The sequence below is a fragment of the Tachypleus tridentatus genome, chromosome 2 (genome assembly GCF_004210375.1).
Source record: "Tachypleus tridentatus isolate NWPU-2018 chromosome 2, ASM421037v1, whole genome shotgun sequence".
Classification (NCBI taxonomy): domain Eukaryota; kingdom Metazoa; phylum Arthropoda; class Merostomata; order Xiphosura; family Limulidae; genus Tachypleus; species Tachypleus tridentatus.
In genome coordinates this window covers 95,805,780-95,832,947 of record NC_134826.1, presented here as the reverse complement: position 1 = coordinate 95,832,947, position 27,168 = coordinate 95,805,780, and the positions used below count along the sequence as shown (strand labels likewise).

Sequence of the window (27,168 nt, the reverse complement as noted above, 5' to 3'; positions counted from 1 at the left end):
ACCTGCTGTTCACAATTACCTCTTTTAATTTTTAACTAATTTTATTCACTTTGTGGTAATTTCCAGCATGGTGATCTCTTGAGATATTATTACATGCTAATTCATTAAATTGTGTTTTATTTGTTGTATTTCTCTATATACCCCCTTTTTCAGGTGGGATGAATAAAGAGAGAGAGAAAAAAAGCTGGACTGGTAATCTGAGGGTGGCGGGTTCGAATCCCAGTCATGCCAAACATGCTCGTCCTTTCAGCCGTAGGGGTGTTATAATGTTTCAGTCAATCCCATTATTCGTTGGTAAAAAAGTAGCCCAACAGTTGGCGGTGGGTGGTAATGACTACCTGTCTTCTCTCTAGTCTTACACTGGTAAATTATGGACGGCTAGCGTAAATAGCCCTCGCGTAGCTTTGCGTGAACTTCCGATACAAACAAACAAAGCGACATAATTTCTTAAATTATTTCTTGGAAGTATAGAAGTGTTTAAGAAAAATTTTTAGATACTTTAAAGAACTTTGATAATGTCAGTACGTTAAAGTTGGCCAAAAAGGATTGTCGTGCTCAAACCACATAATTAAATATTTCATTTTGTTGAAGACGAAATATAACGGACTAATATATTTTGAAATAGTGCTAGCTTCTAAAAAATATGTAATCCTACAGTTAACCATCTGCAGGTTGCAGGATGAAAAACGTGTGGATTAAAATGTTTTTGAGGTCTGATGCCATAGTCTTAATAATCTTGAATGATTCTCAACTCTTTAGTTTACACTTTATCAAACGTAACGAATATGGGGAAATTGCTTAGAGACGCATCTTTGAAGAACGCCCGAAGAGTAATTTCTCTTGAGGATTTTTGTTTCTGAAATTATTAGATATAAAAGAAGTTAGTGAGAATGAAGTAAAGTTTCAATCCTCCCTCTTAATCTGTATGTAAAGTATTTCAAGAGTTCAATGCAACAGTTTCAATTCTTATGAGACACTCCAAGGGAAAAGTCTCTGTCAACACAAGTATTTCATTTTAGATGGAACGATTTCTTGTCATTAAATGTTTTGATCCCAGGATGAGCTCACTCATAAATAATAAAATGACTGCTTAAAGAAAGGTTTTATTTATTGTTCATGTGTTTCTTGCATAGAGGATCAACACATTTTAATGAACTTGTGTTTAAACTCTGGATTCATTGGCTTATCATTCAAATTAAAAATATTGTGTTCTATCAAATAGTGTTCCATACATAAAACTATTTACCAATATACCAAAATAAAGAACGACAATTTCAAACAACGTGAGAGAAAGACTATTTCCAATTTTTCAAATATTTTAATTTTTAGTAGTAACATCATTTTAACTAGAACTTTATATGTATAAAAAAGGATAGTATTTTATTTGTACGACTTGAAATAAATTTGACTTGTAACAAATTTAATGTTGTACACTTATTTTAATACCTACGCTTCTTTCAGAATAGTTTTCTTTTTTGCATGTGACGTAAATTTTTGACTGTGTATTGTTCTCGAAATTTCGAGAAAAATCTTAACGCATATAGTACGCTCCGGTACACGTGAGGTTAAGACGTAAACGATCTTATTGTAAGTAAAGGGCCAGGTGGTTAAGGCGTTCGACTCGTAATCCGAGGGTCGCGGGTTCGTATCTCTATTGTGCCAAACATGCTAGCCCTTTAGGCGGTGGTGGCGTAATAATGTTTCGGTTAATCCCACTATTCGTTGGTAAAAGAGTAGCCCAAGAGTTCGAGGCGGATAGTGATGACTAGCTGCCTTCCCTCTAGTCTTGCACTGCTAAATTAGGGACGGCTAGCGCAGATAGCCCTCGTGTAGCTTTGCGCGAAATTCAAAACAAACAAACAAACGGTAAGTTTATAATAAATGGGTTAAGAACTAAGGGATGAAGGAGACAGGGTTAGTGATGAAAGACTGATCATGTTTGGACTAAGGATGAAGAGACTGAGGTTGAGTAGTAACTAAGAAAACTCCTTAATAACATTATTATGAAAGACTCTGGATTGCTACTTAATTTTTGGTTTTCCGACGTGGCATGGTTGGTTTGGATATTCGAGCACAGCTACACAATGATATCTGCACTAGTAGGACTTGAATATCCGCTTTATAATGCATCTAAGCTCCTAAACTGCAGGGTTTATTTGTGCACCAACTATGCTAACTCTTAGGTAGTGCACAACATTTCTTTTACTTTGCAATTTTTAGTTTATTGTCTGATTTTGTGCTCATTCAAAACACAGTTTTTAAGCAGAGTTTCTAAACAACAAAAACGACTATTATTATTTCCTTTAAATATTTATTGTAAGAATTTTCTAATAATTTGTATTTTCCTTAACACATCCACCTGAACGATCACTTTATCAATATCTATATATATGTGTATATAAAGAACATACAAGTTTTTTTAGAAAGTGAGCGACAGTGCAAAATAACAACGTTGGATACAATAGGCCTCTATGGACTAACAAATATGTAGAGGAGCGAACTACATAAAAATTTTCTCAACCCAAACCAGCCGTTTTTACATATAGAATTATAGCTTTCAAGACCTATAGTACATTGATTGTAAGTTACCAATAATAGTCTTTTACTGTATCTCAGCTAGCTGCCTTTATACGACGCGGGCGAGTTTCTCGAAAATGAGTTAGCATTTTCGTGAAAAAGTTTGTTGATTCTTACTCTCAAGAATCTTCTACAAATTTAGAGAATAGGCGAGACTTGCATAATACACAGCCAACGATATACGTCACATGCAAAAAATAAATTTATACCTAAAAAAATCTAGGTATTAAAATAAACGTACAACGGTAAATCCATTACATATGATACGTATAACAACTGCTATAACACTGTTGATGTGTTTCCGCAACATACATTATACGATACATATACTCTTCAAAAAAAGAAACGCAAAAGGCAAAATTTAAGACATATTGTTAACACGTTTATTCCGGGTAGTTCTGTATGACATGTGTGAAACTTTGCACATTCACTGCTGAACATCCAAAGTCTGCAAAGGCGAAGTCTACGCTCACTAGTTGAAGTTTAACGTCACTCAACGTCAATAACAAGTATGCCCCCCCGTGAGCATCAATAACTGCTTGGCATCTCCTGCCCATGGAAGCGATGAGATGACGAATCACATCCTGTGGAATGGCTGTCTACTCAGCCTGCAAAGCTGCTGCGAGCTGAGGTAGAGTCTGCGGTTGAGGTTGTCGCCGTCGCAGACGTCGGTCCAACTCGTCCCAAAGATGTTCGATGGGGTTTACATCTGGTGATCTGGAGGGCCAGGGAAGAACGTTGATGTTGTGGTGTCTCGGGCTGTGTGAGGACGGGCGTTGTCATGTTGAAAAACGTCGTTGACGTTCACCATGATGGGTTGCACACGGGGCCTAAGAATCTCGTCGACGTATCGTTGAGCCGTAAGATTCCCTCGAATGTGCAAAAGGTCTGTTCTGGCATTGTAGGCGATGGCAGCCCACATCATGACGCTGCCATCACCAAATCTGTCAACATCCTGCACACAGTTTGCTGCAAAACGTTCACCTCGGCGACGGTAAACACGGGTCCTTTCATCCTGCCTACGAAGCATAAAACATGATTCATCGCTGAACCAAACATGCCTCCATCGTCGATGAGGCCAAACCCGATGTGCCCGAGTCCACTGCAGCCGTGCTTGACGATGTTGCTGGGTGAGGATGACGCCTCTGACTGGACGTCGAGGTCGGATTCCTGCATCTCGTAGACGGTGACGTAACCGAATGTTGCGATCTTGTGCGGGCGTGGTCACACGAGGTCTGCCAGATCGTGGACGGTTACGAGTTAATCCATGTTGTTGGTGACGATTCCATTGCCTTGTGATGGTGCTTTGGTGGACATTCACAGCTTTGGCAACATCTGATCGAGATTCGCCTGCTTCCAAGCGACGAATGGCGTTGTTGCGTTGTGCTTCAGTCAGTCTTGGCGTAACTGTATTGCGTGTCGGTGGCTTAACACTGAGCTATGGAAACCGAGAACCCGTCACTTTTATAGGGATTTTGCACATGTTGCACTTGCAGAACATGCAGATCTCTCAAACTAATTTATTGGACACGCATGCGTTTTGGCGAAAAATCCGATGTTTTCCTCCGTTTTCAAAGTGCACAGCTTTTATTGTCATTTTGGTCTGACAATCAGTGCCTTAACACGTGTAACATCACATACTCTGAGCTTGTAACACTATTACATATATTTCTCTTTAAAATAACAAAAATATCCCTTTTGCGTTTCTTGTTTTGAAGAGTATATAATAGCTGCTATAATACTGTTGATGTGTTCCCACAAAATAAAGTATATGATACATGTAATAACTGCTATAACACTGTTGATGTGTTCCCATAACATACGTTATATGATACATGTAATAACTGCTGTAATATTGTTTATGTGTTCCTACAACATACATTATGTGATATATATAATAACTGCTCTAATACTGTCTGTGTTTGTATTACCTCAATATAAGTTCCATGTTTGGTATGAGTATTTTAAACAGAATGTATGTGTTTGTTTTTCATAGCATAAAGTCAATATTATCTTTAACAATTATTTTTAAAATGTTACTTGGTTTGTATTCCCTCAACGTATACTTCCAAGTTACGTATATATATATATTAAATATTATGCAAAATAATTGTTCTAATACTGTGTCTTACGTGTTACGTATATTTTCTGATATCGTTTGAGATAACATTTCCACAACAAACTTCCTCTACTACTTTCCTAATACTTTGTTTCTATTCGAACGAAGTACAGCGCATATTACGTTTAATAATATTATACTTTGTCTGACTTAACTTCACACAGTGTACTATTCCTATTACGTATAATAATTGCTCTAATGCTGAATCTGTATTTGCACAACGTATAGCCCATATTATGTATAATAATGGCTCTAATATAGTATCAGCCTATGTTTCCTAAAGCATATATTCAATGATACATATAATAATTGCTTTACTTTTTGCGTGCAGTATGTGATGTAATACTAATTTATATTCTCACTACGTGACATGGATTATACGTAGTGATAATATAAAATGGTATTACATCAAATATTGTACGCAAAAAATGGTCACCTATAATAATTCTTTTAATTTTATGTTTGTGTTTCCATTACAAAACCTACATTTAATGATACAAAAAAATAATTACACTTAATACTGTTTTTGCGTTCCTATTTACATAGCATACTTTCCATGTTACATATAATAACTTCTACGGAATGTATAATAAATGCTTTAAAAATTTGTCTGGAATTTTATTCCAACAACATACAATTTATAAATTATGCATATGGTTCCTAGTCCACTGAATTCTTTTCATTGTTGTAATTGGAAGTTATTGCATTAAAATATTTAGTATAGTGTGGAACGTGCTATATTTCGGTTTAGATATAAATACGCGTAGAAAGACTATTAATTAGATCTAAACTGTGTGATTGCAAGTTTAGTGATAAAGAGGGTATAATAGCGATTCTTAAAGTGAAATATTCACAGACTGTATTTCAATAACAGAGCAAAGAAGAAGGATTCGTCCTGTCAATTGTTTTCTTTAAAGTAATTGAAGCAGACTGTGTGGAGTTTGACGAAAAATATAGAATTATTTAAGGCTCTGGATATAAGAGCGTAATAAACCTTCGTATATACTTTTGGTTTGTTTTAATATATACTATTTTAAAAGCAAGTGGACTGTGTTATCTTTCATTGCTCTTAGCCTCTCTTATAAAATTCGTACCGCATTTAGCTACAATTATCATTAAGTTTTCATGTCAAAACGCGTTGGGTTTCAGGAAGGAATGTGATATCTACCACGATGTTTTATACGTTTAGTTTAATGATATTATTGTCTACAAATACTTTATTTTATGCTTGTCTCATTAAACGGATTTTTGTACCATCTCTCATGATGTTATTTTAATTTTACAATGGATAAGTATTATGGTATTAACCCTGAAGAAGCCGCAAAGGTTTAAAAAAAAGGTATTCTTATATATATTTGTATGGAGTGTGAAGGTCGTTTTTTCTTATCTTTTATCAAAACGACATTTATTACATTAGACTGAAGGATAATTTCTTCAGTAACATTAGCACGCATGAAAATCCATCAGCTCTTTACCTGTACATTCTTATACACTACACAATACCATTATATTTCAATACAAATTCCAATAGGCACGTCTTCCGCTAGTACAGTAGTAAATCTACGGATTTACGACGTTAAAATCAGGGGTTCGATTCCCTTCGGTGGATTCGACAGATAGCCTCATGTGGCTTTGTTATAAGAAAACACACACTTACATAATTCCCCAAACTTACATAGTGTAAAAAATAACTATATTATGCCCCCCGCTAGTACAGTGGTAAGTCTACGGATTTAAAATGCTAAAATCAGGGATTCGATTCCCAGCGGTGGGCTCAGCAGATAGCTCGATGTGGCTTTGCTATAAGAAAAACACACACCAATAGGCACATAAAAAATCTCTAAGTCAAAAATTTAATTGTGTTCATACGAAACGTACGAACACACCATACCCTCTATATAATCTACGACAATCAGCCTTAATAGTCATTACCACAACTTTAATATATTAATTTTCAGTGCTCTCTAGCTAATACATTGCATTGAAGAAAATAATTACAGATTTTAGACGATAATTAATACGATTTAGACAAATGAAGTTTATAAAAAGAAAACACATGACGCAAGTTGATTTTTTTTTCGTCTCTTTATACCATAATTTTAAACATTTTACTATTTTATAACTATTATATATTTTCAATTATCTCGATTCAAGTGACTTATAATCTACCATTAAGCCTAAAGTTACTGGTGGTAGTGGACCTGATGCTTTCCTAATACTTTAAAGGAGTGTAAAGGGGGGGGGGGGAGGGGGGAGGAGTGGATACCATTTTGGAAAGAAAAATAAAAATAAGTGAAGTAGTGATAAAATAAAAAGGTTCATTTTTTTTACACTTCTTGATACCTCAAATTTCAAAGTTCACTATTTTAAGTGTTTGATCAAGACAAAAATATCAAAATCTTAGCCAAAGGTTGTGATTATCCATGTATACAAGGTGTTTATACTAAAAGGCTTTTTTACAGAGATATATTTCGTTTAGAGTCGTTACATGTTCTTACCCTTTTCTAAATCTAAAGAGTTGTTGTTTGAATTTAAGCACAAAGTTACATAATGAGTTATCCGTGCTCTTTCCACCACGGGTACCGAAATCCGGTTTCTAGCGGTATAAGTCCTTTTGTCTATTTAAAACAAACACCCTTCTCATAAAGATATTCCACTAATAACTCTGCATATATGAAAAAAAAGTTTTGGCTTACATAGCGAAGCATACGTTTCACATGCGGGAGGTCAGGGCAATCTTATCGATATCCATGTTAGTTCAAGCGTCACTTGGGTAGACTGCATGACACTCTGGTATATAGCTCTATCAGTTCAGGCGTTATTCTAAAAATCTTTATTAGCTTGCAAACTGTTTCTCTTCCTCATATTATCTTTCCATGATAGTCCGTGTTACGTATTGTAATTTATCTCGAATAATTTGTCTCTGATTTATTCAATTCCGGGGCCCGGCATGGCCAAGTGTGTTAAGGCGTTCGACTCGTAATCCGAGGGTCGCGGGTTCGAATCCCAATCGCACCGAACATGCTCGTCCTTTCAGCAGTGGAGGCGTTATAATATGACGGTCAATCTCACTATTCGTTGGTAAAAGAGTAGCGTTGGCGGTGGGTGGTGATGACTAGCTGCATTCCCTCTAGTCTTACACTGCTAAATTAGGGACGGCTAGCGCAGATAGCCCTCGATTAGCTTTGCGCGAAATTTAAAAAAGCAAAACAAACAAACATTATATTCCGTCCGTTACGTTTTCCAATTTGAAATAGCTGCAAACTTTAATTTTAATTTAGAAGTTAATTAAATTTCGTTATGTATCAAATTTATGATATTTGACAACAAAACTGATACACACAGTTTTCTTTCTTTGCAGAGATATATTTTAATGTACAAAACAAAAATATACTTCATAATAACAATTATTACAAATAGTTAATTTAAATAATTATTTATATACGAAATATTTTACAAATAATATTCAGTCCTCTACCTCGTCCGGAACTTACTATTTGATCGACGGTCCAGGTCCACGAGGTACAAATTATTCTTATGTTGATATACAGATATACTTCACTTTAGGAGAACGATAGTTAGCTCTATTCTTCTTTACATGTTTACATTTCATAAAAGAAAATAGCTACGCTATGTTCACGTAGAAATACTAACGTCCAAAGATAATTTTCCGAAGTCAAACGATTCGTAACATTCGAAATATACAAGGGTTTCTGGTTAAATTGTGTAGTTTTCTGGTTAATAAACGTTAATCATAATTATAGCTTCGGAGGCTTATTGTATACTGCCTGTAGCTGACAAATAACACTGCACAACAAAGTTTTTGCTTCTTGAACACTGTTGGGTGTTCTTTATAGATTTTTGGCTGCTGATCACGAAATTCACATCCAAATTTTCCCATCACGTACCGTTTCATCGAAATCTTCAGTTTCACCAGGACATTGCTACAATGGAAAAACGATATCAGGGCATCTGGAATCCGTCAATGCTTGCTGACTACTGTTTGACACTGCAACGTGATGCACGGAAAATTGAATACAAACGAAAATCAGGAGCAAAACACTTTTAATTATGTTGAACTTAATAGCGTATTAGAAACATAAACGCAATTAAATACGTTATTGCCGGTAAACAGTCAACTGTCTACTTTTCAGAGTTCCTACGTGATGAAGCAAAACGAAAACTATATTTGTGCTACCCACTAAGTACCTGTCGCAATCAGCAAAAACTTTTCAGGAAGCAAAACGTTTCAAAACAATTGTTGTGCAGTGCAATATGAAACTGTATTTTGGCGTTTTGAGATGGTTTGCTTTTTTACACAAATCACGCGAGGTTCTTGAACATTTAACAATGTTCGAAGACACTCTAGTATTTTCGTAAACCATATATCGTAGATTCTTGCTATAGAGAATCTTCTACAAATTCAGAGAACAGGCGGAACTTTCGCAATACAAATTTAGTAATATAAGTTACGTGAATTTCTAAATACGTCACACGCATAAAAAGCTATACTGAAACAAACGTATTAAAATAAATGTATAACACTAAATTTTTTACATTCGGTATAGTCAGGTGTTTTAGGAGCTTGACTCACAATCTGAAGGTCGCGGGTTAGAATCCCTGTCACACCAAATATGCTTGCCCCTTTCAGCTATGGGAGTGTTATAACGTGTCAGTCGATCTCACTATCAACTCTAGCGTTACTCTTTTACTAATGAATGTTTTGAATTTCGCGCCAACCTACATGAGGGTTATCTGCGAAATTCAAAACAAACAACAAAACTTTCCCTGTTACAGATTTCGTGATACAAACAATACCATTATCTTGTCAATTTAAGTTAGTCTGTAGAGTTGTTACGTATCTAATGATCGATGTTTTATTTCTTCTAATTTCCTTACAACAAGCAGAAAAAGTCTTAATTAAGTTGCGATGGTATACTATTATTTTTCTTTACTAGAATGGAGTTGTTATCTCCATGTTCGAAAAGTACAAAATAATGAAATTGCTTTATAATGTCCTCAAGGCTGAGAGCGCAAGAATATTTCGTGTGACAGGGATTCGAAACCGCAATCCTCAGATTACAGGTCAAGTGCCCTAACCACCTGGCCATGCTAGACCTGTGAAAATGGATGATATTAAAATAACAGAAACGAGAGGGTTTCAAGTTTGAATAAGGTTAATAGAATAGGAAATAAACAAGGAAAGGGATATTTTGAAAGATGAAAACACTTTTTCTTTAACTTCTAAGGATATTCAGATCAGCACCAGCTAACCATGATCAATTCCTTCTCTGTGATCAACTACAGTAATTAGTAGGGTTTTTAAGCTTTTCACTGACGTTACCAATTAAATAAGAAATTAATCAAGGAACAATTCAAGATGCAAATCAATTCTAGTTATTTGTAGTGTAGACTGTGGTTTATTATAAGACGATAGTTGGAACTAAAGTCTTGTTATTCAAGAGGGGTACAGGTAACTGAAATAAAGATTACAAGATAGCAAATTGTTTCACGAGCATTTCGAAGTAGTTTCAAACATTAATAACATTGGACTCATTTTATAAGATAACATGATCATCAGCAATTATAACGCCACCACGGCTGGAAGGGCGAGCATGTTTAGCGCGACTTGGATGTGAACCCGCGACCCTCAGATTACGAGCGCATGCCTTAACGCTCTCGGCTCGTGAACTGTCGATAAAAGATTCAGTTCCAAACCAAATAGAACACTCAGTATTGTTTGTAAGTTGTAATATTCTCGTATATAAACCATTATTTATGGTAAACCTTATTATAAATTGTATTGTTGTTTGTATATTAAAATATATATTTTTGTTAAGAAATAAAATTGCGTATATTAATCTTGTTGGTAAATGTCATAAACTACATACCTATCAAAATTCAATTAACTTGTAATTAAGATTAAAATTTCCGGCTATTTGAAATCGTAATACGTAACACACGTAACATAGTAAGTCGGAGACTCGTCCGAGATAAATTATAATACGTAGCATGAGGTGTGGCAGTTTCTGATTTATTAGATAATAACCAATAAAAATGTAAACTATCAATAGGTAACTGTATTCTGGTGAAGTACTCTGTCATTATTTTAAAAGAAGAAAATTCATTAATACAAAGGTTACGAAACTTCAAACACCATTAAAAGTTAATTAAAGCCGAACTCCTTCTGAAGTCTTAAGTAAATAAGAGACTTGCTTTGGTTTGAATTTCGCGCAAAATTACACGAGGGTTATATGTGCTAGCCTTCCCTAATTTAGCAGTGTAAGATTAGAGGGAAGGCAGCTAGTGATCACCTACCACTGCCAACTTTTGGGTTATTCTCTTACCAACAAATAGTGGAATTGACCGTCACATTATTACGCCCCCAGTGCTGAAAGGACGAGCATGTTTGGTGCAACGGGGATTAGAACCGTTAATCACCTGCCCATGCCGAGTTGAAACGTCCGTTATTAAATAAACAATATATGTGTTTCTCTCAACATCCAATCGTTGGACTGAAGAAAACATGTAAAAGTGTCGAAAGCGGTAATCATATGAACTTAGTATTTTTCCAAAATAATAGTTCAAAAGATTGTTTGTAGCTTATACACGTTATTGTGTATTTACCTACTATTAGAATATTACTATTCTTGCATCGTTAGGAAAAACACCTACAACATAAGAAAAGAAAATGCCGACAAAAATATATACAATATCATACATTCGGAATAGACAATAATTGTGTAAGCATTAATCACTCCCTACAGTTCGACAAAAGAAAATATTTTTTATAAATATGAGTCGTACATATAGTAAGAAAAATTATCTGCACAAGTATAAATCACTTTCTACGTCTCCAGGATAAAAAAAAAAGTTCGTGTATAATTAATTATAAATGATATTCTAATGATAAACTCTAGAAAAGAAAACCCCTGTTAAAATACAAATTCCATTGTATATCTAGAGGAAAGAATATCACATTACAATTATAAAGTAGTTTACATCTCAATGAAAGACAAATCCTTGCACAAATATAAATTATTTTTTTCACTACAAAGGGAGAAAATCGGTGAAAGAAAAACATTGTAAATCGCGAGGAGAAAAGCATTGTATAAGTAAAAATATATATATTTTTAAGATATAATTTTTATATCTTAATGAGAAAAAACACTGCTCGTCAGGAGGAAATAAAATAATTGCAAAAATAAATATTACATTGTACATCTCGAGAAAAGAAATTCGTTTTAGAAATGTAAATCTTAGAAAATCACCGCACATTTATAAATTATATTATTCATCACGAATAGACAAACTCACTATACAAACGTAAATCACATTTACATCTCGACGAGAAAAAATTGCGTTTATATATATAAATCACACTGTACTTTTAGAAAAGGAAACATCAGTATACTAGTATAAATCACACTGTATTTTTAGAAAAGGAAACATCAGTATACTAGTATAAATCACACTGTCTCCAAGAGAGTATTTTACTGTACAAGTTTAAATCATTTTCTGTAACTCACCTTAAAAATACTATTAAGTCCTTAATCCAGTACTTTTTTTCTGGTGATATGTTGCAAAATTTTAAGATTAAATAGAAATTAAGCTGAGGAAATATGTGTTTTATGATCAGTTTTGTGGATTTTATCGGACAAGATTTCTTAAGAGCTACAATATAGTAGAAGTATGTTTAATTTATTTTTCTTTTATTATTTGTTTACTTCAATACCTTTGTGTATTAGTTTCTTTTTCTTTATATTTAGGCTTAAGAAAGATATTACTGTAATGCTGGGCGGCTGATTTTTCTGTAAACACGTATTGTAAACGTTATCATTAGATCTCCTGACACATCTCGGGTTAGTTAGTGATCACCAATTTCTTTGGACTACACGTCAAAAGGATGCTATCATGGGAACAAACATTGAAGCAAATAAGTCTGCTATCCCACCCTTGCTATATCATTAGACTCTTCCTACATTACGCTGATTTGCGACGCTCAAAGCTCGGCTCGCTACATTCATTCGGTAGTTTGGAAAGTCACGTATTGTGGTGTGTTATAGCGAGCATTTCCAAGCAGGAATTGGTTTCCGTAGAATTGAGCTCCGATGTTTAGCCATGCGTACTAACGGGAAAGGAGGGAAATCTGTCGAATCAGGAGTACAGAATAATTCCTTTTACGTGACTCTACTTATTTTGTTATTCAATGACTTTAATTAAAAGACTTGACAGACCTTATGCTGTATCCAGCTGGACGAAATCATACTTATTTAAAAGTGTTGTAAGAAACTCGTGACATTTAATTTCGTGAGACTAGCAACCAAATCCTTTTCTTACAAGAAGTAATTTCTAGACGTAGAAGAGAACGAAGAAACGTCAGATAATGGCCATAAGGTAAGTAATTCAACTTCTACCGTCCAGTGAGTGAAGATATCGATGATTTTTATACTGACTCAGTGTGCTTTCTAGCAGGTTATGGCCAACATGTACTAATCTATGAGTAATCCACTTGTGTTAAGAACCACCTTAAAATACGCAAAAGCCTTGAAAAATTTGATCAGTAAGTCTGTTACAACTAAAGTATTTATTAAGTCAGGAGTAACTTAGGAGTAGAACATATTTTACATAAACTCTGTTAAAGAGTGTAAAATGATTTAAATTAGTTCAGAGTGAACTTTCGTTCCCACGTGTTGATTGTTTTACTTCGAGCTATAAGTTGTGTTCTTAAAATGCTCATCTTCGAATGTCATTCAATACAGAGCTTAAAAAATATTGGACCTACCAAAGCGGAGAGGTAGGCTTACGTTCTTACAATATTATAATCCAAAAGTAACATTATAAAGTAGTAATTTTTTTAAAATTATGTTATCAAGAAGCAAACATTCGTTATAATTGTTTCAAATCTTTCTCACTCTCCCCTAAAGTATTGAAAAGCGTCAGGTTCACTACCACCAACAACTTTAGGCCTACTTGTCGAATTTTAGGCGTTTATACCGAGATAGATACTGAGTTTATAAAATTATGGTATACAAAACTGTAAAAATTAACTGTCACCATGTTTTCTTTGTTTCTAAATATCTAGTGTGTGTGTGTATAACTCGTGTTTGCATATCATTTTAATGCTCAATGCGTTAATTGTATAGCTTCGAAAGTGATTGAGTTTGTGGCTAATTGCTATAGGTTATGTAGCAAGCATGCTTGTGATTCGCAGAGGAAACGTATTTAAACTTTAGGGCTCGTTGATGCTTAGGCATCTGCTAAAATTTATATTTATATAATCGTATTGCGTTATTTATAAGCTACAAAATGGTAAAGAACTAACCTAATTGTGTTTCATTACGTTTTTGCTAAAGTTACTGAAGTAATTGGCTCTAAAGTTAGCGTCAGTTTTGCATTTGGATAAAACAATGTACGTTGAACATTTTTTCACTGGTATAAACATAAAAGTACCACTGTACAATTAGCCAATAGAAATACTTGCACTACCACGCATATACCCAACGGCTGACTGTGGTTGATATATTATTATTCTTTACTTTTAATTAACTTCGGAAGTTTTTATATTTACAACGTTTCATTCTGCTTACAGTCAGTGTGATAAACCATCTATAATGTTTCTTTCTGGTCAATTCTCAGTGCTCATAGCTTTAATAGATGCCAGGGAAACTAAATAATTCTTATATTAGGTTAAAAGAAAGTCCTCCTATTAAAGCTGTATGAACTGAGAACTGACGTAGATATTTTCCAGAATAATTTTGAGATTTTAAGATGTAATCTTCGCTTTTATGGCAAGAGTTCGGAACAAATCATTTCATTCATAAACGTTCATATATATATATATATATACACTATCCGTTTTACAGACTACTGACGTTAGTAAGTGGTAAGTAATATTCGTTTCAAAAGATAAGGTTAACATTTAATGGTGTAGTTTTCTGAGTCATCGGATAGATAGGAATTAAATGACTAAATCTGAAAATTAAGAAATTGTTACAGACAGTTTTCCATTGAATGTATCATTATGAACGAAATCTTCACTTCAGATGCTTATTTTAGAAATTTTTCTTTGTTTAGTTTCCAGAGCAAAGCCACATTGAGTTATTTGCTGTGTAAGCCGCGAGGAATTGAACCTTGATTGTGGAATGCAGAGTTGTAAGCCCTTAAAAAGTCTGGGGAGCCTCTAGAAGTATATAACGGGTTATTATTCGAAAAGACTAGAAAGACTATTTCAATATGATGTTTCACAGTTAATCTAAATGCGAAAATACAGTAGATTTGTATTGTAAGAAGTATAGTTATTTTGCTTCGAGGTGTAAAATGTGTTATTAAAAATAGCCTTCGAATTTTATTCAATACAGAACTTAAAAACTATATACAGTTTAATTTCATAAGTTTTTTTCTGTTCTATATTAGCTGAACTTCTAACCGAATGTAAACATAAGGAACCGTAGTTGGTTGTTTTGTTTCACTGTAACTGTAAATAGAATGGAAGGTTGTAGATAGTATAAACATTTCTGAGCAAAAGGAAGAACAATACATAACAATATACCAACCACGGTAAATATGCTACATTCACTGCTGATGAACCATTTGCCTAGTGTTAGAGATTTTGGAGGAGACTGGGATACGATATACACAGTAGTGGATGAGACGCTCTCTATATTAGTGAATCGCTTGACAACAACTGTTATGAGGTGTATTAACTTTATAAAGTGCAAGTGTTCAGTTTTATCCCACTGTACTGTTAAAAATAAGGTGCAAATTTTGTTATGTTCCATTATATCCTCTAGAAATTAACAGTTGTAGCAATTAATGAAAGCAATAACAGTCTGAAATGTGTTCGATGTTTTCTTCAACGTTTTAATGTCAGAGCAGATTGCATGTGCCCGATAGTTGCAGAAGATAAAGTGTTAAGTTCTTGGTTCTTCGTTCATATCTATTCCCTTAACATATTTGTTTCTCGTGCTGTTGATGATGCATGCGTATGTACGTGCGCTAGATGTCTATGAACTAAAACACACATGTAAAGATAAACAGGAAGGGACATACACAGTTATCTCTAGTTGTAGAGACACGATCTAAAGTTTTACAGTATTTTATGTGAAAAATGTTTCTGAGAAAAACGCAGCTTCAGTAAGTTTGTTGTGTGCCAGCATATAGAGGAACAAGAAAGCTAGTAACGTGACATGAATCTAAAGTTTTATAGTATCTGATGTAAAAAATACTTCTGCGAAGTACTTTGTGTCACCAATAAGGAACTGACAAACCAAAAGGATGGCAGTTAGCTAACGGCACACGCTGCCAACTCTTGTCTAATAAAATAGTGCGATTTGGTCACCGCTATCATGGTCTCAGATGTTGAGTATTTTCTTTTTTTTATGTTCTATGTATATGTGTACGTGCTTGTGTGTGCGGTTACGAGACATGGACAGCGAATTTTAGCCCTGTCATGTTATATTTGTCCATTAAGAATTTCAGTCAGATTCAAATATATTGAAGTTAGTATGGCGTAATTTTAGTGTTCTAATAATACTCTTTACTGTTAGAGTAACACTCACTATAAATATTATTTCTGAACGTCTCAAACAACGTGAAACCGATGTTTTCAAGTGCAAAGTTCGGAGCTATCAATAAGCTTTCGTGGTATGGCATATATTTCTTGTAAGTTAGAATATATGTTCACAATTCCTAATGTTGGAATTGAACCCTAAATGTCACTACCAAAACCTTGAAGCAGTTGCGAGTTTTAAAAACGTACTAGCTGAACGGTCTAAGATATCAACTGCGACGTATTTTTAAAATGCCAGTAGTGTATTTTCGTAAAAAATAAAATTTACAATAGTAAACTTATATGTAATCAATGATGTTATGATAATATTTTGAAAATTGAAGAATTCGAAGTAATTTAGAATGTTTTCGTATAAATCCTAAATTTAGTCGACTTGTTCATCAAGATTCTGAAACGTGTTTTATTATTTTATAATAAAAATGTTTTAAGAGTAAAAAAAAATATCTTCATTTTTCATTAATACATTTTACCTGCGATATTATACACTTTACAATTTCTGTAGCTTTAGGATTCAACAATTTATAAATATTCAGTTTTCCAATAAAAGATTCAATTGACTTCCATGCATGAGCGTGTTACTTCCTATTGAAGATTTCATTAGCCAATTTGATATTATCTAACACAGTTGGATACAAATTAGTCTTTTTTTTTTCAATTCTTCCCTGTGTTCGAAAGCCATTTCTGATCCCAAAAGCCTGCCACCATTCTACTGGCCCTCACTTCACACAAGAATCGCAGTTTCCATCTGTTTATTCTCAAGTACTTAATGCATATAAAAATGTTATTATAAATGTAGAAATTTTCAAGATACTAAAATTCGACTTATCGTTTAACAAGCAGGGATAGCGGGTTAATTACAATTTTCTGAGATCTACACATAGAATGGACTTTCGACGTTCTTGGTTGAGGAGTTTGTTTATTTGTTTGTATGTTTGAAATTAAGCAGAAAGCTACACAATGAGCTAACTGTACTCTTCCCATTATAGGTGTCGAAATCTGGTTTCTAGTGGTGTTATTCCGCAGATATACTGCTGTGCCACTGAAGGTTCAGAAAGGGGAGATCAGTTACCATCCATGGCAGCATTTTCACCTGATCTGTCAATACTGACAGACTGCTTCAGACTTACACAACAACAGGTTGTGTAAATGACCTAAACGTATTCAGTTATATTTATAATAAATTTGTTGTAAAAAAACAAAAGTAAAATGCTACAAAATTCATTAAAGAGCATGAAGTTTGTGCTATTTGTATTGAAGAGTTGAGACAATGCACTAAAGGTAAGAAAAAGTCTTTGCTTTTGGAATTCCAATGGTCTGGCATGAGCCTAGGAACTACGGAGATAACTGCAATTTGCGCTCATGGACTTGACATTCCTGTTCCTACGCCATCCAAGAATCCTGATACAGTTTCATCTTATTCAGAATCTGATGTCAACAGAAATGATGATAGGGATTGTATTTAATTATAAGCATCTGGTAAATAACTTTTCACAAAAGAGGAACTAAATTATTTGGTGAAAGATTTGAACTTTCGAAGGGATTTGTCAAATATTTTGGGGTCCAGATTTCGTGCTAAGAACTTATTTTCTCAAAGAACATCATTTTACTGGTACAGAAATCGTAAAAAATAGTTTACACCATGCTTTTCTTGAGAAGGATCTCTGGTTTTTGAAACAATATTTCTGAATTTATGCCAATGTTAGGAGCCTTAATCTATGAATCAAGTGAGTGGCGATTGTTCTTTTATTCCTCAAAATGAAGTCTAAAAAGTGTTATTCACAATGGCAACATAGATGCATCTATTTATATTGCTCATTCGGTTCACATGAAGGAAATGTATGAAAATCTCGAACTTCTTAATAATGTCAAAAACAAAACCATAGTTGGTTACTTTATAAAAACTTAAAAGTCCTTTGTACAATGTTGGGTCATCGATCCAACTTTACAAAGTTTCCATATTTTTTGTGTGAATGGGACAGCAGAGCGTAGAATGAACACTTGATAATGTACCAATGGCTGTGCAGAGCCAGCCTTATACCAGGATCGAGAAATATTGAAAGTAAAAGTTTGACTTACTTTTAAAGGTCAATTTAAAGCAATTTGTAAAGGTCTTGGATAAAGATTGTGATTGTTTCAAGAATCATTGTGTGCTGTTACCAACTCTTTTAGAAGCAAAATATAGAAAAGGGATTTTTGTTGGTCTTCAGATTAGGAAATAGAACTTCAAATAAACAGTTCGAAAGGACTGCGAAAAAAATATGAAAAAGAAACGTGGATTGCCCTTAAATGTGTCATTGATACATTTTCAAAATACAACAAGGACCCAAATTACGAAAATATTGTCAGTAACAGGCTTGGTAAATTCCAAGAGTTGGGCTGTGATGTAAGCTGGAAAGTTCACTTCATACACTTATATATTAACTATTTCCCCGAAAACTTCGTTGCCGTCAGTGAAGAACAAGGGGAAAGGCTTTATCAAGAGAACAGGGACATTGAGTGGAAATATCATGAAAGGTAATCAACATGATAGCTGATTACTGTTGGTCATTGAAATGAGGTGCTCCAGACGCAATATATAAAAGAAAGACCACAACACATAGTTTTGAGACTAAAAGATGTAGATTTTACTAAAAATCAGGCTAAATGAGGATACATGTTCGTTTGAAATCAGTGTTCTTCCCTTTTCGTCAGTTTGTGTTGTTACATATTATAATTTATTTTCAACGAGTCTCTAATGTATTACGTTACGTACGTTACGTATTACGATTTTAAATAGCTATTAATTTAATTTCAATTTAGAAGTTAATTAAATATCGATATGTATCAAATTTATGATATTTGCCAACAAGATTGATACACCAATTTTTCTTTCTTAATATTAATAATATTTTAATATACAAACAACAGTACAATTTATAATAATGGTGATTACAAATAATGATTTATATGCAAACATTTTACAAACTCATTCAATCTTGTATCTGGTCTGGAACTAGATATTTTCTTGACGGTCTAGGTCCGCGAGGAGCGAATTAATTCTGATTTGATATTGTTGCACTTCTATTGACGGGAAGACTAATTAGCTCTATTCTTGTTTGGCTTCACGCGGTTTACAAGCTGACTTCTCACCTAGGAAAATTTCTAATATTCTTATAGAAATACTAGCATACAAAGTTAATTCTCTGAAATTGAACGGTTTGTAATGTTGAAAATCTATAAACGTTCCAGGTTAAATATGTGCAGTTTTCCGTTTAATAAGCGTGAATCACAATTATAGCTTCTGAGGTTTATAGTGTACCGACAATAACAAACCAACGAAATAAGCTGTCTCTTCATGTTGCGTTGGTTACCTTTTACGTATAAGCTCTGAGACAAGGTTCTTTAATCTTCAATTGGCAACAATACTGGCAATCGCTAAAATACATACTCATAAAATACATAGTTAATTTTTACACTCAATAATCTTCTATAAATTTAGAGAACAGGTGGGATTTTAGTAATACACATTTAATAATATAAGTTACATGCGTGTATTTTTCTTATAGCAAAGCCACACAAGGCTATCTGCTGAGCACACCCAGGCGAATCGAACCCCTGATTTTAGCGTTGTAAATTCATAAACTTACCGCTGTACTAGCGGAGGGCAAACTACATTCATTTTTAAATATATATTTGACTAACACAAACACAGGTAATTAAAATAAATACAAAATAGTAAATCCATTACAATATATATCATTTTATGTTGATATATCAATATTTTATTTCAATAGAATTCTGAAGAAAGAGGAGCCTTCTTTTTTGACACTTAGACATAAAAAGAGCAATTCAACTAAAACAATGTAGTTATAAAGACTTTCTGGATTATGCATAGCTGTCACAAAGGTTCCAAAACTTTCTAACCAAAAAAATTAATGATTACTATATCACTATAGAGCGTATAAAATGTATTACATGCTCGTATATAACGCTCCTCTATTCTCTCTTGGGCTTGTCTTCAAACTGAAAATTATCTTGAACTTCAGACTCAATCATCTTTAACTCTTGAAATGATCTGAAAGCATTTTTATTAACTTTACATTATTCCTAATTGATGCACCCACCACATTGATAAAACAACCCTTTTATGAAAGAATTGTTATCGCAAGAACAAAATCCTTCAACAATGATCTACACATGATACAGTATAAAATTTGTTAATATATGTTCAAATTTAGTTTATATGATGCATGCAAATAATATGTCATTAAATTAAAAACTGTTTGACACAGAATACATAATGACAACCTTTAAAAAGAAATACCCTATAAGAAATAAATACAAATTGTTGACTAATGCCAACCTTTATAACGGCAACATTAAACGAGGAAAGCAGTGAAATCAAATGCAGAGAAAATGTGTTCACTTTAAAGAGAGAGAAGTCTAAAATATAATACAAAAGAAATAAAGAATCTTCAACATATTAAAGTTAGCCAACCATCTCGTATTTGATAAATGCAAAAAAAAAATAAAGATATGTGCATTAAATTTAAACGTAATGATTTGAAAATCACTAAAACTATGTAACATACCCCCACAAAAAACGAAATAATTTTTTTAGGTAAAATCAATCACTTTGTCACTAAAACATGCTCATGTATGTGCTAGTAAATAGTGGAATCTTAAACTTACAACATGTACAGTATTGTTCAAAAGTATTAGTACAAAGTCAAAAATTAGACCTCGGGCTACTTTCAAGGCACAATAGAAGATAAATTATAGAAAAAATAATAAAATTGTATTCATCTTCATGTCTAATACAGCAGAAACCCAGTGAAAGTGCTTGAGTTCAGCAAACAGTTAATGTTTTGTGTTTCCCACTATTGCTTTAATAACTGCAGACAGTCTATTGGGCATTGTTGCAACATAGTTTCCTTTGGTATTTTATTCCATGTGCCTCTAATACAATTCCATGAAGTTTCTTTTGAAGTAACTTTTGGTTTGTCAAGTTTTTGATACATCAAGTCCCAAATATGTTGAATTGAATTGAAATCGTACTCTGTGGGGGTCATTGTATGATTTGAATGACTCCAGCGGCTTCTTTCTTAGCTAATTAATTTCTGCATAGGTTGGTGAGTGCTTGGGGTCATTATCTTTTTGGTAGTATAATTTTTTTAACAAAATATAAAAAATCTACTGGGCATACAATAAGTGTTTATCATAATTATTGCTTCCGGACCTCTAACTATTTGACCATGCCAGGACAACTGGTACCATATACTAACTTGTTGCTATCTTCTTTTTTTATAGATAAGACACTGTATGAGGTACCATGACAGTTATTGCAGATCCTGAGTGTGAACAGTATAGTCATTCAAACAGAACCCCCATGGCATTTCTTTCCTTGCTAACTCTTTGCTGTCTTTTTCTATATTGTTAAGACACTGCATAAGGTACCATGACAGTTATTTAAGATCCCGATAATACTTGCACTTATCCATTATTCCATCTATTTGGAAGTATTTGGGGAGCATTTAAACAATGCAGAAATTATTTTCAGAGTCGAGCCAGCATCACGTAATCTTCTTATGTGAACACTCTGCTCTACTGACAATTCTGTGTGCTTTTAAGGGCTGTGACATGGAAGCAAAATTTAATATGTTGTGTTAAACGCTATTTTTTGGCAAGTCTTAGTTGAGGAGTGCCAGGAATTAATTTATTCTAGTAAATACAAGTACTATGTTTATTTTTGAATTATGCGCAAAGCTGTACGAGGGGTATCTGTACTCATTCATCATTCATTCATTCACCACTTGATTCCATCAAGGAACATATGGCCTCAATCGCTTACGGATTCTTCAACAGGTATTTAAGTGAGTAGGTTGTTTACTCACTGCACCGAGCCGTCCCTAATTTAGTAGTGTAAGACCAGAGGGAAGGCAGCTAGTCATCACCGCCCACCGCCAACTCTTGGGCTACTCTTTTACCAACGAATAGTGATATTGACCGTCACATTATAACGCCCCCACGGCTGGGAGAGCGAGCATGTTTATCGCGACGCGGGCGCGAACCCGCGACCCTCGGATTACGAGTCGCACGCCTTACGCGCTTGGCCATGCCGGGCCGGTATTTGTACTAGTCGTCTCTAATTTAGCAGTGTAAAATAGAGGGAAGATAGCTAGTCATCACCAAGCATTGCAAACTCTTCGGCTGCTCTTTTACTAAGGAATAGTTGGATTGATGTGCACTTATAACACCCCCACGGCTGAAAGTGCGAGCATGTTTGGTGTGACGGGAATTCGAACCAGCGACCTTCAGATTACGAGTCGTGCTCCCCTAACCACCTGTCCTTGCTGGGCCAACTGGTAACACATGCTAACTCCTTCCTATCTTCATTCTGCATAGTTACGACACCGCATAAGAAATCACGACAGTTACTTCAAACACTAAAAGTGGTCAGTTTTTTCATTCAAGCGGAATCTTTATAGCAAATCTTTAGTACAAGTATATGGCAATTCTAAAGAATAAGTTTTCTCCTCCTGGCTTATAAAATTATAAACAGTGATCAGTGAAGCATTACACAGTGTTGAAATTTACATTCTGTAATGGCATGGAAGAACTAGCCCAAAGAATTGAATTAGTTACAAAATATTCTCTTGTTTTAGGAATTTGCATAGTAAAGTACACACATAATATTTGCAATTTTAATAATAAAAAGCGATATGCATTTAAAGCTTATATATAAAACTTCAAGTCCCTGCCATGAACGGTTGCGTGTAAGCACTATCAATAAAAACAACCCACAAATCTAAATGAAACCAAGAGTATTTATAAGACATAATGTTCACATAAGAATATAAAAAAACTACTAGAGTCTTGCTTTTCATACACATGTTCATGAATATGGGAAGCAGAATAAGTTAAAAATTAAATTAAAGAATGTGAAGCAAACCACTCATGTCGAGGTATCACACGTGTATATTAAAATAAATATACATTTATCATAGAAATTGTCTGATTTTTTCTCACTCATCTCAGTCCCCAGAAATAGACTCCTCATGGCCATTATCGGTTTATAGTTTGCTGCTGGTTATGTTTTTAAATCATTTATGGCGTAACGATGTGGCAAGACATTCTGTTCAAGTTTCTGTGTTGTGTTATGTTATTGCAATATTGTTTGCCATTATCTTTAAGCTTCATTAACCATTTCATTGAAATATGTTCTAACACAACTGTGAATCTCCTACCATACCAGTAATGCCAGTGGCAGTGTTAAGGAGAATCTCGTACACCTAATGAGGATGTGCTAGCAGTAGAGCATCCACTAAAGCAAGTTATAGGGATCAGATTATTTGGTCACATTCCTTGTTTCAAAGAAAATGCTTTTATCCTTTCATAAGAGCCATAATAGTGCTGTTACTATGGAGAAGTTAGCCACAACTCATTGACGTAAAGGTGAGGAAACTGAGACACCTTATTTCGTCTTAGGTCAGGATCAGTGTCATCATTGCTATATCAGCCAGGTTTATTAAGATTTCATTTTCTCAACATAGCGACAGAGAAACCCCACATATATTTATATGAACAAACATTTTTCAAACTTCAGTTTCAGAACTTTCTTTCTTGGGTTCTGGAATATCATTTTTAGTATCTCAGAAGCTGCTTCAAAAGTGCATCAAAATTAAAAAAAAACAACATAGCCCAGGCATCTCTTCTATTGTGTTCCTCTGTCTATAAAGCTCCATCAGCCTCTCAAAAGTGACTTATGTATTACACAGACCAAATACCATAAAACGAAACACACATAAACTATTTCTCATAATAAAAGCAGTTTTAGCTCTTGTTTTTATTCATGTGTATTTGTCAATAAGTGAACACCATAGGAAATGTGTTAGGTCAATGGGAATATGCTGATATTCATTTGCCTTTGGTTAACTCGTCCTTAGTGTGCCTTTCGTTCTGATAATAACTACTGGAAATAATCTAGCACCTTCCAAAATTTGTGTGATGTTCTTGTGCAGTACCCACAGTATTTCGGTGCTTTCAATTTCCATTGTACTCCATGGAAGTCAGTGAGGCAAATGATTTATTGGACTGTGTCTGTATGGTGCCAAGTGTTGAACCAAGTTGGTCATCTGGCCTGACATATACATTGTACTCAACAATTCACAAAAATTCTTTTATTTTCAAATCTATATTGCTAAAACAGTCGTTAATCAATGCTCTCAGGTGTATCAATATTTCCTTTCTTAGTTTCAAGTTACAGTGTAATGGTTATTGCACTAGAGGTATTGCCAGTTTTAATCACTTTTACTTTATTCACCATATCTGTGGTTTTCCAGTGTCCAGCTGGAATCATGCGTAATTATAAAACAATGCCAGAACTCTCCCCTTTTTGAATGAATTAATGCCAGAGCTGATGGTACTAATTCATTACATCTTGTTTGGATTAAGTCACAAAACATCACATGGAATATGAAATATTACAAGGATGTGCTTTCGTTTACTTTGCCACATACTTTCGTATAGCTTACTGTATCTAGGTTGAATGTATCTGAATTTTAATATGTTCCCGAGGAATAGCAATTCACCAAATTGCAAAGTATGTTCATGCCAAAGATGCATGTTCCTGTTTTAAGATCTCTGACAACCACGTTCATTCTATGGGCAATGCCAATAAGATGAGCTGGAGATTTATTTCATCTCTAATGTTCAATATATAACCATTCCCCAGAATGAAGTCAGTTATTGCTTGTAAGATCATGAACCATCAAGGTTCTTGCTATCCACCAAGAATTCAACTTATATTTATGCTCTCTTATTGATACGTATAAAGCCCAACGTGGACTTGAGAAAGAGCTGGGCTTGTCACTAAACCTTCATGCTGGCTGACTGTTGGGTTTTCCCACACTAGTAACTTTTTCAAAGCATTTACTGTTAACAACTGTTTAGGAAAAATATGTAATAAAAAGTCTTATTAATTAACGACTATGAACGCGGAACAAAAACAAATCATCCAATACTTTATATTTACTGAGTCCAGAATGATTATTTTGTACTAACAATTGTATTAACAGAATCTCACAAAATATCAAAATAATAGCTTAACAACTTTACACTATTAGCTAGATCGAGTACAGCTCATGTGTTTGTGTCAGACATTAGTGTCAATAATATATTACCACTACTATATATACACATATACTGATAAACCTGAAGACAGATATCATTAATTCGTGTTATTTATTAAATGGTAACTTACTACACATAATTGGTACTCTCCGTGTATGCTTGCGCTAGTAAAACATGGTTTTATAAAGAATTATAATGAAAACAAGATTAGTACGGAAAACAAAATTTTAAAATGAGTTTCACAATTATATATCATTAAATAAAAAACAATTACATGTATATTATTCTTCCGTAAAACTCGCATCTAAATTCATAACAGATGTTGTTGATGTGTTACATAATCAGTACAAAATCAAACTTGAAACATGATATCGAAAATCTTGAAAATCTTTAGCACATTACCAAAAATGTCACTTTGAAGATTGTAGTCGTCGTTTTGTATTGTAGCACGAAGCTACACAAGGGAATATTTGTACTCTGCACACCAGTAGTATTAAAACGTTGTTTCTATCAGTGTAAGTCCGCGGACATGCCTCTGAGCTTCTGGAGAACGTCACTTTAAAATACATTTGGCTTATACTAGTTTTTAAGCTTTATAAAGAAAAAATTGTTGTAATTATGTGCTTGAAGTGTGATGCCCCCCTCCCCCAGATAAAAAGTACCAAGGGCCATAATTTTGTACATGCTTCTATAACTAGGTTATTGGAAAGTACGCCTTCTTGGGTTATAAAATTAGTTTATCATCCCTAACTAGAAATGGTCATTATATATGTGTCAGTATCATTGTTAATACCCGTATATTATATTCTTACCTGCAAATATTGATCTCACACAGACTCTCATATTTTGAATAGAGTAAATCTTAAACAGATAAACATTATTTTTGTCTCATGACGTTTTTAGTGATAACAAAAAGTTTGAGTACCAAAATACGAAAGTAATATATTTTTAATATGATAAAGCAAATAACATAAATAACTGTTTTTGTTAGGCCTATCCTTCCCTGGTTAAATTTACCATTAAACACTATCTTACTTCTATTATGTTTGTAATAACTGGTTAATCCCAGTTTCTACCTGCGGTAATGTGGTATACCATAATCTTGTTCATTTTTGTACTTGACTAAATATTCCAATATTAAATCAATATAAACTGTACACTTCTGCTCACCATTTAACGATTTACCTTCAAAGTTTTTAGAACTATTCGACTTTTAATACAACTCCACAACCAACTGTGCGATATTTTCATGCAAAGGAGTTGTTACGACAATGTGATCACGCGCAAAATCTTTTAAGTTTCAATGAGAGCTATAGATTGTATGTGCTAGTTTTGTTTTCACATCAAACATAACTGTAAAATTAAAAACGAAATTGCACAGTAATGGATTTTACCATTGAACTTATGTTCTGTATTCTAAACTTATGAAATGCCGCGTTTATTGCACGTCTTTGTCGTGATGGTCTCAGTGCCTCGAGTTGATCCATATTTCTTTATTTATTAATCCCATTAACTATACAGCCTACAGACATATTTATGGTTTAAGTGTATGAATATTTTGTATCGGATAGAACTGTTAACATTCTTCGCAAAAGCGATCAGTTTTCGATCGCAACACACACCGTACGAAAAGTAAATATACCTCTGATATATTCAGTTTCATTGCGGTTTTATACCGGTTGTGGTTGTTACGTGACTTGGTAATTCTGATATACAAAGTAATTTTTAAAAATGTACTCAACCCTTAAAAAGAAAAAAGAAAAAAAGAATGATATGGCCGAAGAATATA

General features: G+C 33.9%; 1 protein-coding gene across 1 annotated transcript in view; it reads left to right on the top strand.

Annotated features, from left to right (window-relative positions):
- The first annotated feature begins 12,735 nt into the window (after positions 1-12,735).
- LOC143244615 (uncharacterized) overlaps positions 12,736-27,168 on the top strand; it is a 54,265-nt gene continuing 39,832 nt past the window's right edge. The window contains exon 1 of the mRNA XM_076489610.1: positions 12,736-13,093. Coding sequence (XP_076345725.1) covers positions 13,083-13,093 — 11 coding nt within the window. The 5' untranslated portion in view covers positions 12,736-13,082. The remainder of the gene's footprint in view (positions 13,094-27,168) is intronic.